At 37.5% G+C, this 17,730-nt stretch overlaps 1 protein-coding gene across 1 annotated transcript; it reads left to right on the top strand.

Annotated features, from left to right (window-relative positions):
* The first annotated feature begins 10,050 nt into the window (after window positions 1–10,050).
* On the top strand, window positions 10,051–10,938 carry LOC122010884 (probable CCR4-associated factor 1 homolog 11). Its single transcript, XM_042567353.1, has one exon. It carries the CDS (start codon window positions 10,051–10,053, stop codon window positions 10,936–10,938), a length of 888 nt encoding a protein of 295 aa, XP_042423287.1.
* Window positions 10,939–17,730: the final 6,792 nt, after the last annotated feature.

Raw genomic sequence — 17,730 nt, 5'->3', positions numbered from 1 at the left:
TTGGTACGAGGAAATCCAGATGGGTCAAGGGTGACCGGACATCTGGTGGAAGTTCAAGTGGGTCATGAAGGACCGGACACTTGGCATGAGACGGTAAGTCCAAGTGGGTCAAAGGGATTGATCGGACATTTGGCGAAGAAGTTCTAGCAGGTCAAGGTTGACCGAATGCTAGGCATGAGGTTCCAACAAGTCACGGTTAACCGAATATTGGAATTGGGGACCTTGGACTTGAGTTTAGGCTAGTCAGCGAGTGTCAATTGGTCGGTTGATCGATTGAACCAAAGCCCAATAGTTCAACCGACCACCGCCAACCACCGCTTGACACCATTCTCGATTGCGCCAACATCACTCGATTGTTGCCACCCTTCTCCATTGTATTTCGTACCAAAATTTAAGGACCAAATTTTTATTAGTGGGGGAGAATGCAAGATACAATAAATTAAATAATAAGTGTTATTGGAGAAATAAACTCATTAAACTTTTTGAGAATTTTTAGAAATTTCCTGGGATTTATTTCGAGTTTGGATGATATGTTTTGAGAGGATAGATCTATTAGGCTTTGTGAACACCTGTTTGGTATACCAATTAAGTGAAAGTTGATTAAGAAATTATCTTAGGGTTAGAATTTAAACCCTAAGTACATAAAACCCGATCTCTTCCCTCGATTGCGCCAACATCACTCGACTGTTACCACCCTTCTCCAGAGTATTTCTGAGTCGTGCCCTAACTCCCATCGCCGACACCGACTCTTGATTCGCCGACGTTGACTCTCGATTCACCGTCTCCGTGCCCTAGATTTGCAACCGCTGCACCTTCCACTTGAGCGCCGACGAAGATGTTAGTTATTGTGTGTTGCCATCGCTGGGAGAAGGAGAATCGACAAAGGATTAGTGCAATCCTTTTCCCTTGCTCGTGGAGTCGAGAGGAGTCGAGGATCTTACATCAGAGAGGTCCACCACCTCTTCTTCTTCACCAGATCCGGCAACCATGACTGTTGATGCCACATCCAGCTACCAACCACTACACCTAGCCCATGTGCCGCTACAGATCGTTGTGAGCCATTGCCAGAAGAACTGTAGACTGCTGCCAGTGAACTGTTGCCATTGTTGCGGTCACCACCGATCACTAGTTGCTTCTGGTTTGTCAAGCGATAGTAGGTTGACGAACTAAGGTAAGATGTGTTTGATTGGGTTAATACAGATTGGATTTCATTTCTATATTAGATTGAGTAATCTATTAATGATGGAGGTTTAAGTTCATAATCTGTTGTAGCTTGGTTACTGGGTGGTTGGTTGATTTAGATGATTTCATGTTCATTCACAAGATCATTTGATTGAGTTGTAATGGATTGGTTATTGGGCAGAATCCTCCAAACGACACTGTTTTGGCCTGTAGAGTTCAACTGTGATTGATCCAGCCAGAAATTAGGGATCGATTAAGGGTATGATGTTTAGTTTAAAGGTTGTGGATTAAAATTTGGATTTAATTCTCAGTTGTTGATGTATTAATTGTGGATTGTGGTGTTTAATTTGAAGGGGCAGCGGTGTCATTAAGCTATGGCCAATTTTTCAGCACTAATTATTCCAGTCGTAAGTCAACAGTAATGCACACTGGAATTTGGTGAGTTGTTGAATTGATTCATATTTAGCTTAATATAAATCAAGTATGGAATGCTTAGGGATATTGCGTTTGATTATGGATTTAATTAGTGATTAGTGGATTTAGAAGGATTTATGATAAGATTTGATTAGTGATTGATTGGTAAAAATTAAGGAATTGGTTGGTGCATTAAAGATGAACTTATCATCTAATTAGATTTAGATCGTTAGGTGGAATTAAATATGGTTATCTAATAAAATTAGGATTGGATTTTGTATTTAGCTAATTGGTGTACTTTGAATTAGCTAAAACTGTACATATGTTGATGCAGGACTTTGATTTGAGACGAGCATCTCGACATGCGATTATTTAACATGATTTACAATAAAGGCGGGTACTTCTTACCTTGATTCTATAGTACTTTGACCTTAGTGCATGAGCTATATTCGAATAGTTGCTGTATTTACCTTGACTCCACTCATATTTTTCTTGAGCTTGATACTTATCCACTCAATCTTTGGGATAATCGATTTGATATTTATGTGGTCTCTCATTGTTATCTATGATATTTAGCAATACCAGATTCTAGATACTGGATATATGGATACTAGATACCATGCTTACTTGCTTTGATTGATGTTTATTCATGTACCTTGTTGACCATGTTGGCTTCATGTAGCATACCTGATTTCTGTTTATATGTATGATGACTGCTACATCTTGCACATCATGTCATTACATGCATGTCGGAGAACCATGTCTCCCTTGTCGTTGAGAGGGTCGTTGGCCAGAGCCGCACGCTCGATCACTCATGGATAGTAGTAGCTGGAGCAAATGTCGCTTCTCTTGTCGTGTCACACTCAACCACTCATGGGTAGTGGTAGCTGGAGTTGTGAGGAGTAGGGACCCCTTAGCTATGTAGCTAGATAGCTTCTCAGCACCTGTCTACTCGGTCACTCGAGAGTAGTGGCGACCTTTGAGTGTGTACAGTTGTCATCGATCCAGCCTCTCAACCATACAAGGGTCGTGGTGTAGAGGGTTGGGCGGGTGACCATCCGTGCATACGCTGTTATTATTATACCTACAGATGTTGTTGATTACTTATGTAGTTGTTTTATTATATCAATGTGATATGTTTACATATGTTGAGTTATATACTTGTTACATGTGCTTAGACACTGGCTTATTTATTAGTAGTATGTATATACTTCACATGATATCCTTGTAGTTATGAGCAATACTGTAGCAAATCTTTACTACTCCTGACCTTTTCTTAATAGCCTTGGATATGGTTTCAGGTATGGACATTTATTATGATATATGTGATGTGATGGTACTGGCATAGCTATATGTGATGGTATTGGCATAAGTGTATGCAATGGTACTGACATAGGTGTATGCGATGGTGCCTCCTGATCAGATGGAGGCGTAGCAACAGTGTCTGCAGGTGTTGTAACTTCAGATCTCCGTCTGCGACCACCCCGTCGAAACATATTCTGAAAATTAAAAAAAAATGATAAAATAAATACAAATATGATGCATAATGAATAATATGAAAAAAAAAAAAAAACTTACCATAATTCCTAAAATAAGAGAGTGCACAAACCCCTGAGACGACGATAAGATATAACTTCACCTATAGAAAAAAATACAGAGTATTAGCAGGTAAAATATATAAATTTAAAAATAAAATAGTTTTATATTAATTGAGACAGATAAACTAATTGAGCTATAAGTTTTGTAATTTGTAGATTAAAACTAAATTTACTCCTAAAAAATCAATATCATATATGAAAATAAAATATCATAAAGTTTAATTTATAAACTTACCCATTGCAAAAAAATTAAAGTTCTCATTGTCATTATCATTATCATCCTCGTCGTCGTCCTCCTCCTCCTCCTCCTCATCATCAATTTCAGTTGCATCAACGTTTATGACTACTCCGCTGGGATCTCGTAATGTTGGAATAATATATTCCTCAGTATGAAATGTGTATTCGTAACTTTCTCTTGTTGATAAGTAATGTCCTCCCAATGTTCCTCAATTTTTTTCTTCAAATGATATAAGAATCTGATTATGATAAAACAAATCATATTATATATTAATATATAATTAAATTAGTAAATTTTTATACATTCAGATTATCAAAACATAGGAGATAAAAAAATTTACCTTTCAAAGGGATACATCCATCGAAAATGAACAGGTCCTCCAACTTTGGCCTCATATGGTAAGTGAATCAAAAGATGTTACATGGAATCAAAAAATGAGGGTGGAAATATCCTTTTCAAATTACACAAAATGATTGGAATGTCTCTTTCTAATTTTTTCATGTGTGATTGTCTCAAAATTGTGGAGCAAATATCATGTAGAAAAATGCTTAACTCTGTAATAGTACCCTATACAAAATTTGGTAAGAGTTCCCTAAAGGCAATAGGAATGAGTCTTTGCATTATTATATGACAGTCATGATTTTTCAAACCAATCAATTTGCATTCTTTCATATCGATACATCTTCCAAGATTAGAGACATACCCATCTAGAAATTTTAATGATTTTAACCATTCACACACAACACGTCTCTGATCCTTATTTAATGTATAAACTGTCTTTGGCTTTGGTCCCCTACTATTTTCATCGACATCAAGAGTGAGCCTTTTACAAATGAGTTACATATCTATGTATCGTAGTTGAATTAAGAGCTCATTTTGGGAAGTATGGGCAAGTGATGTCCGCAGCTATATATGTTTACAAATAAATAAATAAAAAAGAAAAATTAGGGACATCACATATTCAATAGACAACATCATCCTAACAGGGCGGTCGGCTTAAGAACCGACCGAGACATATTTAATAGACAACATCTTAACAATCTGTTATAATAACAACTATGTGTCAGAGAATATTCTTCTGGAACTTTCTTCAGGGACAATCGTGCCTCCCATCAGCCGACCAATTATAACAGCATATTCCTTCGTTCACCTCAATGATAATAGAAACTATAAACAACAAAAGAGATATACATTTGGGTCAGCGGAAGATTTCTTGGACGACTACGGCGTATCGCCTAGGTTGTACCTAAAAGAGATAAAAGAGAATTACCAGAATTGACCGGATCAAATTATCAAATCAAATCAAATTAGTTTTAGTATTATTCTAATAATTCTGTTATAATTATTAGAATAATTCTCAGAATAATTTTTAGAATTATTCTGTTATTTATTAATTGGTTAATTGACTGAGTACTTGTTTAAACCCTATATATATTGTATTGTCTTGAGGACAAGAATCAACAAACAATAAGATTAATTATTACTCTCCTATTTTATCTTCTTTCTATTCTTCTTTTAACATGGTATCAGAGCCATGATCCTTCGTTCCTTCTCTTTCTCTTAATTCTCCCTCACAAATCCTCTTCCCTTCCTTTTTCTTTTTCTGCCGCCGTCCAAGACAAAAGAGGAGTTTCTTTTTTTTTGAAACCGTAAAACAAGACGACAAAAAGGGCTTCTCCTTTTGTGCTACCGCCGCTGTCCACCGAACGCCGACCAAACCTCGACGTCGACAACAAGTGGTTGCTCCAGCCAAGGCTTCTATTTCCTCCAAGAGGAGTTTCTCCAGGCGAAATGTCCCCTTTCCGGCGATCCAGTCTCTCTACAAGATATGTTATTTTACTTTAGATGTCAAATACTCAACACTATCAAAGAGGCCAAAAAAAAAATTCAGTCAGATGTCAAATTTGTCGCATCATTGGCCATACTGGAAATCTATGCCCTAAAAGATTTGATTACTCTCGGGTAAAATGTCAAATTTGTCACATCATTGGTCATCCTGGAAATCTATGCCCTCAAAGATTTGCCTCAAATTTCATTGGTGGTTCTACAGTCTCAAGACAACCGTCTATTTCACAAGCATATCCTAAAGCTCTCTCATCTGTGCCTACTTGCGGTAAAACCCCAGAGTTTTTATCTACTGATTGGTATATTGACACTGGAGCAACTCATCATGTCACATCGGATTATAATATCCTTACAGATGTAATGTCATATTATGGCTTAGATACGGTTCAAGTAGGCGATGGCTCAGGTTTGCAAATTACTAATCTTGGAAACACATATATTCATTTATCTAATCGAACTTTTCACATGCGCAATATCTTTCATGTTCCATCTATCACTAAAAATTTACTTTCTACCCGTCAATTTTGTCTTAATAACAATGTCATTTTTGAGTTTCATCATAATCATTATCTTATAAAAGATAAAGGAACAAATGCTATTATGTTTCATGAGAGAATCAAAAATGGCCTCTACTATCTTCAAAGTTCTTCAATCAAAGCTTTTGTTGGTGAACGCACAAATAAACCAGCTTGGCATGCTCGACTTGGTCATCCTTCTCTTCATATTGTCCAGTCAATCATCAATAGGTATGGTTTACCTACTTCCATTACCTCCTCTCCATCTCATTCATGTAGGGCCTGCATGGAATCTAAAAGTCATAAGCTACCTTTCTATTCATCTGATTATGTTTCTAATTTTCCACTTGAATTAATTCATTCTGATGTTTGGGGCCCTGCACCTGTTTTATCTAACCAAGGTTTTCAATATTATGTTACATTTATTGATCATTTTAGTAAATATACTTGGCTCTATCCTATGAAAAGAAAATCTGATTTACTGGATATATTCTGTAAATTTCAAAATCAAGTTGAACGATATTTTAATCATAAAATACTTTCTTTTCATTCTGATTGGGGAGGTGAATATCAAGCTCTCCATCGTCATCTTGTCTCTTGTGGAATTGTTCATCGAGTCTCTTGTCCTCACACTCCGGAACAAAATGGCTCTGCTGAGAGAAAACATAGACACATAGTCGAAACTGCCTTAGCTCTTCTTCATCATGCATCAGTTCCACGTAAATTTTGGGATGAAGCTGTTACCACTGCTGTATATCTCATAAATCGACTCCCTACTCCATTGCTCAATCATAAATGTCCTTTTGAAACACTTTATAATCAAACTCCTAATTACACTTTCCTTCGAATTTTTGGTTGCGCATGTTATCCATGGTTACGCCCCTACTCTAAACACAAACTTAACTCTCGTTCACTACAATGTGTTTTCCTTGGTTACAGCAATTTGCACCATGGTTATCGTTGCTTACATATACCAACAGGTCGAATTTATATTTCACGACATGTTACTTTTGATGAGACTCTATTCCCTTTATCAGTATCTACTTCGGTTTCTCCTCCAGATACAGGTGGCACCTTCTTAATACCACCTAATATTGTCAGAAATGATGGCATCCTAGGTCCTGCTCCGCTCTCTAATAACTCCCCTATATCATCAGAATCACCTCAGGATGCTGCTCCAATCTTGGAAGCCTCACCGGTCGAAGATAATATGCTCTCTAGTTCTGAATCCTCGGATAATGCAAGTCCGTCATCTACATCACCATGTCAGCGTACTTCCTCATCACCATCAACAAGTGATTTAGATGATAATGCTCCTCGTCGCATGCTTCCCATTAGTGACATTTATGAATGTTGCCCACCAAATGCGACTCGATATCCTCTTCCACGGGCTATAGTGGTTTCTTCAAAATCTATTGAACCAACTTGTTTTACGCAAGCCAACAAGGATCCAAATTGGCGCAGTGCAATGGCTACAGAATTTGATGCACTTCTTCGCAATGGAATATGGAGTCTAGTTCCACGCACTTCCTCAATGAATGTTGTGGGCTCTAAATGGGTATTCCGTCTTAAGTATCGAGCTGATGGCTCTCTTGAACGATACAAAGCTCGACTTGTAGCCAAAGGTTTTAGTCAGCAACCAGGTATTGGCTTCAATGACACTTTTAGTCCAGTCATCAAGATTACGTCTGTCAGACTATTATTATCGATAGCTGTTAGTTCCAATTGGCCTGTACGCCAATTAGACATCTCAAATGCGTTTCTCCATGGTCATCTTGAGGAAACTGTATTTATGGAGCAACCACCTGGGTTCATTCATCCACAATTTCCATCTCATGTTTGCCAACTTAAGAAATCCTTATATGGTCTTCGACAAGCTCCTCGTGCATGGTTTCATCGACTATCCAATTGGTTACAATCTCAAGGATTTTCTGGATCAAAGACTGACTCATCTCTATTTCACAAATATAATGATGGGTCTATGATTTTTTTCTTATTTATGTGGATGACATCCTGATAACCGGTAATGATCACAAGGGCATCATAATTTTATTAAGTATTCTCAATCAAGAATTTCCTACCCGAGATTTGGGCATTGCTCGTTTTTTTCTTGGTATTGAGCTTATTCCACATGAGGATGGCTATCTTCTCTCTCAGAGCAAATACATTACTGGACTTCTTCAAAGAGCCAAAATGGATGGAGCACGTCCGGTCTCTACACCAATTGCTATAAACAACTCTCCATCTTCATCCTCTCCTGCTCTGTCTGATCCACAGATTTATCGAAGCATTGTTGGAACCTTACAATATGTCACTATCACACGCCCTGATATTACTTTTGCAGTAAATCGTGTTTGTCAATTCATGCATGCTCCAACTGAACAAAATTGGGATAATGTAAAAAGAATACTTCGCTATCTCAAAGGTACTATTCTAAATGGTCTTCTTTTATATCGTCAATCGTCTCGAGATTTACATGCCTATAATGATGCGGATTGGGAAAGTTCTCCTGAAGATAGACGCTTTACTAGTGGATATGCAATATTTCTTGGACGAAATCTTATCTCATGGAATTCGAAGAAGCAACCTACGGTATCTCGTTCAAGTACTGAGGCAGAATATAAAGCTATAGCAAATGCAACGTCTGAAATTATTTGGCTTCAATCACTTCTCTCTGAACTTCATCTTGCATCAAATATTGCACCAAAAATTTGGTGTGATAATATTGGAGCAACATATCTCACAGCAAATCCAATCTTTCATGCTCGTACAAAACATGTGGAGATTGATTTTCATTTTGTTCGTGAACGTGTGGCAACTCAACAATTATCCGTCTCTTATATCTCTGCTGAGGATCAAATTGCTGATATCTTTACTCAGCCATTATCCAGACAACGTTTCAACAAATTAGCAAGCAAACTCAACGTCAAAGATCTCCCGTTAAGTTTGTCGGGGGGTAAAAGAGATAAAAGAGAATTACCAGAATTGACCGGATCAAATTATCAAATCAAATCAAATTAGTTTTATGATTATTCTAATAATTCTGTTATAATTATTAGAATAATTCTCAGAATAATTTTTAGAATTATTCTGTTATTTATTAATTGGTTAATTGACCGAGTACTTGTTTAAACCCTATATATATTGTATTGTCTTGAGGACAAGAATCAACAAACAATAAGATTAATTATTACTCTCCTATTTTATCTTCTTTCTATTCTTCTTTTAACAGTACCCTCTTCTTTACTTAACAACCTCTGACACATTTTGCCACCTTATGATTACGTAAGTTATGTGAGGTGGTATATGAAAGGAGAGTCTTCTCCGTAATGAAGGGACACTTACTGAATATCTGCAGCTTACTCTCGCATGGGTGTTCTTACTGTTCTTCAGCCACTCGTTCGGATTCATATTCACTTGAGCATCAGAGGACCTTTACCAGGGACTCCCCTTAATTTCTGAGCGCTAATATTTTATTGGCTCGTCTACTTACACACAGGATCAAAGGAGCAGAGGGAAGCTTTTTTTGGAAGAGAAATGGTTGAAGGAGCAAAGGAAAACTTTTTTTTGGAAGAGAAACATCTTCTGTTGACCAATCATTTATCCATCTTACCCAGCACGTCCTCTTTACAGGTCTTAGACAGGATATCCTCCTTACTCAAACCGCCTAGCTAGGCTAGTATTGAAGTTTAGAAATAAGATCATAAGTTTAGTTTAAGAATTAAAGAAAATTATTAAAAAAAAAAGAGTAATTCGGTGGCAACAACCCTTGTAATTAATTAATACTAATCCTCTAGTTGAGCTCGCTAATTGCTACTGGATTTGGCGCCAGATTAATACTTGACTTAAAGGCAAATAATGACTAAATTACACGTACGGAAATTTAATTTAAGAAAGAAAATGAATGATTCGATGGCAACAACTTTAATTAATTAATTAACACTAAACCACTAGTTGAGCTCGCTAATTACTGCTGGGTTTATCCTTGACTTAAAGTCCTGATTAAGCTCGTTTAGCATCATTAATTTATATATATATATATATATATCCTAATATTTCGCTTCGCGGCAACTAATTCTGTTTAGTTTAGTCTGGTTGCGATTTTCTCTCGTTGAGTTCCATTTCCTGCTCTATTTAAACTCCCCCTCCCTTTCCATTTTAATTTCCACTCCAACTCGATCGAAACCTAATTAACATCTCCTCGATCTCCAGCCTTCCACTACTTTCGTATTTCTAATATCATCAAATTAAACTCATCATGGCTGTTGCAGTCGTCAACAATAACGATATGCTAATTTCCTCTTCCGCCTTCAGCACCAGCGCCAGAGTCGAGGTTCGCTCCGTGTGGGCTCATAACCTCGACGAGGAGTTCGCCCTTATCCGCTCCGCCGTCCCGTTCCACCCCTTCGTCGCATTGGACACCGAGTATCCTGGCGTCGTCGTCGCTTCCAAAAATCCCTACTGCACCCTCACCCTCTCCCAGCGCTACGAATTGATCCGCGCCAACGTCGAGGCCCTCCGCATCGTCCAGGTCGGTCTCACCCTCTCCGACGCCGCCGGCAACCTCCCATGTGCCATCTACAGCGACGGCACTTGTGTGCGTTACGTGTGGGAATTTAATTTCCGCGACTTCGACATCAGCCGCGACCGTTACGCCCCTTCCTCCGTCGAGCTGCTCAAGGCTAATGGCATCGACTTCCAAAAGAATCAAGTATGGGGCATCGACTCTTGCAGATTCGCCCAGCACTTGGCCACCTCCGGCTTGCTCTCCTTTGGCCATTTTTCTCCCGTCTCCTGGATTACCTTCCAAGGCGCCTATGACTTCGCCTTCCTAGTCAAGATGCTGACATGCGACTGCAAGTTACCAAAGACCGTTCATGAGTTCTTGCACCTTGTTCACTTCTTTTTCGGTAAAAGGGTGTTCGATGTGAAGCACCTTTGCAAGCATTGTCCTGGCCTTTACGGAGGATTGGAGCGGGTGGCCTCTACCGTCCGAGTTGAGCGAGCAGTGGGCTCTCGACATCAGTCCGGCTCCGATAGCTTATTAACATGTCAGGTGTTCTACCAAATCGCTTCTCGTGTGAATCCACAACTCATCCATCGCCCAGAACACATGGGAGCACTCTTTGACCTCCAACTGCCTTAGGGTTCATGGTTTATATATCACAGTTTTATGTTGATAGTGGTTCAGCATCACATTAATTCTTTGGATCATGAGTAGTACTTGTTGTTTTGCTTTGTCTTAAATATAATCATCCCCTAGTGTGTTTTGGATCATACTCTGCTCAAATTCTGAACGATACTTAAAAACACTGCATGATTGATCTTTTGGAAGGCTATTAATGTGGATAGAAATGGCGCGCTAGAGATGTCATTGAATGATGCCTTCATTTAAAAATTGATGCAGAATATATATATGGTTAGGATCTTATTAATTAATTATTATGTGTTTTTGAAAAATTGTAATCAAGACTTGGAATACAAAGACCTCAAAATATTTGACTTTATTTGCTGAAGAATATAAATGCTAAAAATTTGTTTTCATTGATAATGGTAAATTATCGTGTGGAGCCTTATTTCATCTTTTTTTTTCACTCTTCATAACGTTATATATTAACTTTTTTAAAGATATAACATTTTGAGTCTATTTAAACATTTGTGTGGATTGATGTTACACATTCTCTTTTGGTTTTGAAAATAATTAAAACTCTTTTCTTTTAAACCTAAAGGTGACTCTTCTTCATTTATCGATTTCTATGCATCTTTTTCATCATTTCCGTTGAGAAAACGAGCTCCCAGATTAATCGCTACTTTACTCGGCGTCAATAATCTTGCACATTCTCAACATATAAGTTGAGAATTTTACACTATTATTATTATTATTATTATTATTATTATTATTATTATTATTATTAATTTCAGTATCTAGATTTCATCTGATTAATTTTAGAGGTGGGTAGTTTTCTTCTAATTTATCTACTAGATAAATACAGAAGAAGATAAAGTAAATATAAAAATTAAACTATTTTAAAGAATCACTTCATCGAGGTCATCGGAAGCAATTCATACAGATAGCAAAATGATTAGAACTATCAAAAGTGGGTTGTGAACGTGATATTTTTTTAATACACTTTGCTCCTCTATTTATAGTTACAGTTTGTGAGACTTCAATCAACTCAAACTCTTATAATCTATCAATCTAAATGCTTAAAACTTTATTCGCAATGACTATTTCTTATCCACTTGACTCAAAAGTGAATCCAGTTGACTCAATCCATATCAATTGATTCAATTATAAAACTAGTTGACTCAACTAGATAATTTTGGTGCAATCATTTCTAAGTGGTTGAGTTTAATCATATGGTTTTGATATGTTTGATAATTGATTTAAGTTAGACTAACATTGTGTTTATTGATGCAATGTGTCTATGTGCGCAACAAAGGCAAATGAGTTCCAAAGGTGTTAAAAGGCTAATGTGTTTACTTAGAAGTTCAACAAAGGCTAATAGAAAATGAAAGCTCAAAAGGTGTTAAAAGATGAAGGAAATCTAAGTTAAGGTTTAGATACTTGGTGAAAGTCAATAGATGTTGGCATACAAGAGGTCCTAGTAGGTTGGATTAAGGTTGATCGGTGATTTGACACAAGAAGTTTTGGAGGTAAGAACATATGCAAATGTGATGTGAGACTCTATGAATGACCTATATTTAGGGTGTTGGATAGTTTTTTCACTTGAGTGAAGTCTCAACCAAGAAATATGTATTTTATAGTTATAGTCAATGAGCCAATCGATTAAGAGTAATAAATAATCAACGATTCTAATGAGTTGATTCCAAAATTGACTCTAGATCTTTTAGAGTCACTTCTCTTGTGATCATAAAGGTTTTATTTTGAGATGAGTTGAATAGTTCTTGAAATAATCTCCGCCCATCTAATCTCTAAGTTTCTCACCATGTACATTAATTATATATTAATCTTTCATGTTTCCTCCGAATTGAGTTGTTTTGTTTATTGTGCACAAATGTGTTTGACTATAATTTAAAGCTCTGAGACGTCTGCTAGCAAGCGAAAGTTGATATCGACCATCAAAGAGGACCTCCACCACCGGCAACTCCTTTATAGCCTACAAGTGCCCATGATGAATTGGTAATTTTTCCCTCTTTGTCTACTTCAAGAATCAATGAATAATTCTATAAATTTTTTTATTTATATACTTGGTTACAATGCCTGTGTTAGATAAAATGATTAGATGACATATAGATTAGATTAATAAATTGGTAACTTTTAGATTAATAAAAGTCAAAACTCCAAGTCCACGATGGGTTATTACAATACCAAGTTCACAAATTCAAAACACAAATAAAACGGGAAACTAAACCTAGAAAATTGTCCTCGAATGTGACGTGGGACCGGTAGTCATGATCCTCCAAGTGTCCATATATCATCTACCTGTTCTCTGGCGAAAGAAAATCAGTATATGGGTGGTGAGTACTGGAACTCAGCGGATAATAGATAGATAGTGCATGAGCATTATAAATATATAAAGATACAAAAAGGGTATACAGTCTCATAAGGAAATATAGCAGATACTACAATGATATCATAATATATGTCCATACCTAAAATCATATCCTAAGCTAGTAATAGAAGGTCAAGAGTGGCACAGATCTGCTACAGTACTGCTCATAGCTACAAGGGTAACATGTGATGTATATATACATATTACCAATAAGTATGCCAGTATCTAAACACATACACAGGTATATATATCAACATATGTAAGCATATCAGCATAAGTAAGCAACAATAGTATAAGCAAGTACAAGAACAAAAGCGTATGCACGGATGGTCATTCCCGCTCGTCCCTCCGCACCATGACCCTTGTTTGGTCAAGAGGTCGGGTCAGTGACAGACTGTACACCAGTCCAGCTACCACTACTCTCGAGTGGATGAAGGGACAGTTGCTTAGTAGCAACTAGCTACGTCTGCAACAGGGGTTCCTGCCGCTCGCAACTCCAGCTATCACTACCCATGAGTGAGTGAGTGGGAGCACGACATGACAAGCGGCACATTCTAGCTACCACTACCCATGAGTGGCCAAGCGTGCAGTCCTGGCCAACGACCCTCTCAACTACAAGGGAGGCATGGTCGCCGGCATGCATGCAATGACATAATGTATAAAATGCAACGGTCATCATATATATATAAACAGAATTTAGGTATGCTACATGAAGCCCGCATGCTCAACAAGATACATGAATAAATAGTAGTCAAGTAAGTAAACTTGGTATCTAGTATCTGCTATGTATCGATATCAAATTGAGCATCTCAAAGGTCGAGTGGATAAAGTATCAAGCATAGGAAAATATTACGAGTGGAGTCAAGGTAAACTCAACATTTATACAAATATAACTCATGCACTAAGATCAAATAACTAAAGAGACAAGACAAGAAGTACCTGCATCAAAAATAGCGCTTGTCAATTACTATCTACACGTCCAACGGCTCGTCATAAATCAAGGTCCTACAACATCATGCATATAATTAATCCACTCTCGTGTATATCCAATAACTAAATTAAAATTCCTATTAAACCAAGAAATCGTAATTCATTCATTGATCTCGGTTAACTAAATAAATCGGATCCAACCCGAAACCTAATTGAATCCAACACTTTAACCTCAAGCGTCTCCCCCGGATCAGTTATCCCTAATCTTACTAGCATCAATTCAAATATAAGCTAAAACAGGAATCATATTTCCATCATCTTTGCATATCACCAGATCTTCCCTATTGACCCACTGCCAAGAGGGGCGGCTGTCGGAAAATGCTAGCCAAATGTTACTGCTGCTAGAGATTCGTGGCTGAAGCTATAATGAAACCACTGCCAGCCACTGCCAAGAACAACCACCCCAGTTAGCATTACCTATATCTCAAACTGAAATCAAAATCCCGAACTCTATAAACCTAGGACCTGAAATCAAAATGTCATACCCTATCACAGTGTCGGTAGCTCCCTCTGCAATGGAGACCACAACAAGCGGTTGAAGAGTTTGGCAAGGTAAGAAATTGACAGGGTAAGCTCAGTATTAGGGTATAGGGGAAAGAGATAACCCTCTGGAATGTCACTCACAACAGACTCTAGCAAAACTAGGGCTCGGATCCTCCCCTTAGCCGAAGATCGCCTCGTACGGAGCGGCGATTTAGAGAGGGGAGTAGCTGGTGGCCTTCGGGTGAGGGGTAGAGGAGTTCGGAGGCTTCTACGAGCGTCGGGTTGAGTGGCGTTGGAGCGATCCGGTTGAGCGGCGTCGAAGTGATCGGGTGCAGAGGAGTGCATCGAGGCAGAGGGCAGACGGAGAAATCGAGAGATGGAGTAAAGGAGAGGAAACGACATTTTTAGGTCACTGTTGCATCCTATAAAAAGATAGGGTTCAATTGATTGAATCTTAAGTTAATCCTTAATCAACTCCCTCTTAACGGTGATTACCTAATAGGATTCTCGCCTAAATTATTCATCCACTTAAATTATATTGAACGATTTCCGATTAAATCCCGAAAAATCCCTAAAAATTCTCATAAATTTCAATAAGGTTATTTTTCTCATAATCTCTATTATTTAATTTATTGTATCTCACATTCTTCCCCTCTAATAAAAATTTGGTCCCCAAATTTAAAGACCCAAGTGTGTTATATTTAATTCCACCTAACGATCCAAATCTAATTAGATGATAAGTTCATCTTTAATCCACCAACCAATTCCTTAATTCTTACCGAGCAATCACTAATCAAATTTTAAGTCGGATTGTTTTATTTTGTAGCTAGCGTTCCTTGGGATCTAGAATTTACATTAGGACCTCCTCATAAGTTGCATCTGGCTGAAGTGTGATTAACACATCTATCAGAATATGCGTAGGGTGCAGCACATACTTCCTCAACATAGATACATGGAATACGTCATGCACCCCGGCAAGGGACGGTGGTAGTGCCAATTGATAGGCTACCTCACCTATCCTCTCAAGTATCTGAAAAGGTCCGATGTTGTTGGTTGCTACTCGGAAAACCTAGAGGTTCCACTGTACAAAAATTTTGTACAAAGGTCTGAACCTTTTCCTAGCTACCATGTGTTCCTTTAAATTAAATTTTGGATCGCCTGCGGAACTTAACATGTTTGATCCAAAACTTAATCTATTTGTTCTTTTAGGTTTTGACTTGGATCTCCTGCGGAACTTAACACGTTCGACCCAAATCACCTTAAGTTATTAATTCCATTAAATATTAATTTCCATAATTGGTTCCCAGTACTGACGTGGTGAGGCACACGGCCTTCTTGGATATGGGAGCAACCACCACCGACTAGACAAAACCTTTTATAGAAAGCTAATATTTAATTTCCTAAAATAACTTTAGGTTAACCAAAAAGAACAATCAAATCACAAGGAAAAGAAAAACAAAAAAACACTACATCGAAAATAAATTCGAAATACTAGAATCGTAAGCCTCTTGTATTTGGTATTATTTCCATAAATAACTAGTGTGCTGAAAGAAAAATTACTAGTTATACCTTGTAGAAAAACCTCTTGATCTTCAACCGTATTTCTCTTGGACGTTCTGTGGGCAACGATCTTCCGAGATGAGAAACCACCAAGCACCTTCTTCTTCTCCTAACTAGTTCGGCCAATCACAAAGAAGCTTCACCAAGGATCAAGAACAAAACACCAACCAAGCTCCAAGGATAACAGTTTTTCTTTTTTCTTCTTCTTCTCCAGTTATGTGGCCACCACAAGAACTCCAAGCAAGAGATAAGTTTCGCCACCACAAAAGAGGAAGAAAGGAAGAGGAGCTGGCCACAATAATTTTCTTCAAGGATGAATAATTTCGCCACCACTAATGCTCCAAGGGATGCTAGAGATGAGACTTGCTTTCTCTTCTCTCCTTCCTTGATCCGACCACAAACAAAAACTCCACCAAGAAGATAGGTTTCAGCCAAGAGAGAAGAGAAAGGGAAGACGCCGACCACACCAAAGAAAAGAGGAGAAAATAATAGAGGTTGTTCACCATGAAAGCACCCCTACCCCTTCCTTTATATTCCTTGGCTTTGGCAAATAAGAAAATTTATTTATAATAAAATTTCCTTAACTTTTTTTTGACAATAATTAATTAAGAAAAATTTAATAAATTTTCCTAATTAATTGTATATGGTCGGCCACCTCATGTAGAGCAAATAGGATAATTTTAATCAACAATTAAAACTTCCTTTTTGTCTTTGGAAATTTTAAAAATAAAATTCCTTTTAAAATCCTTCATGGTTGATAAAAATTCTATAATTTTAATTTTCAACATGTGAATAATTTTCAGAGAGAAAAAATAAATATCTTTCCACAAATAAGGAAAGAGATCTAACTTTCTTTAATCTTTTGTAGATCTTTTAAAGAGAGATATTTTAATTTTAATTGTAATAAATTACATCTTCCACATAATAAAATTAAAATTAAAATTTTTTATTTGGGGCCGCCACCTAAGTTGGGTTCAAGCTAGCTCTACCACCCATTAACATATTTGGTCGGCCTAGCTGAACCACAAGCCAGCTTTTGGCTACTTTCTCATGGGTATGAAGGTGGGTATAGGTGGGTATAGTACTTTATAAATAAGACAACAGGTACCGAGAGGAGGAATTGTTTTTGACCTCCAAATTAAGCATCCCGTGTTCGCCCGAACACAACTTAATTTTATCAATAATAATTCATTCCACTAGTAGAACTATTATTGAACTACCTCACCAATCCCAAATTACATTTTTGGTTCCTTCTTATTGTGTTAATGTCCCCGTGTTTAAGATATCGAATGTCCACTAATTAATGAGTTACTGACAACTCATTTAATTAATATCTTAGTCCAAGAGTAGTACCACTCAACCTTATTATCATGTCGGACTAAGTCCAC

This window comes from Zingiber officinale, chromosome 8A, assembly GCF_018446385.1.
Source record: "Zingiber officinale cultivar Zhangliang chromosome 8A, Zo_v1.1, whole genome shotgun sequence".
Taxonomy (NCBI): Eukaryota; Viridiplantae; Streptophyta; class Magnoliopsida; order Zingiberales; family Zingiberaceae; genus Zingiber; species Zingiber officinale.
The sequence above is the reverse complement of the archived record's forward strand: the minus strand, read 5'-3'. Positions and strand labels throughout refer to the sequence as shown.

Bases quoted from the DNA above. Each gene is read 5' to 3' on its own strand.
- LOC122010884 (XM_042567353.1), top strand. From the start codon at position 10,051: ATGGCTGTTGCAGTCGTCAACAATAACGATATGCTAATTTCCTCTTCC.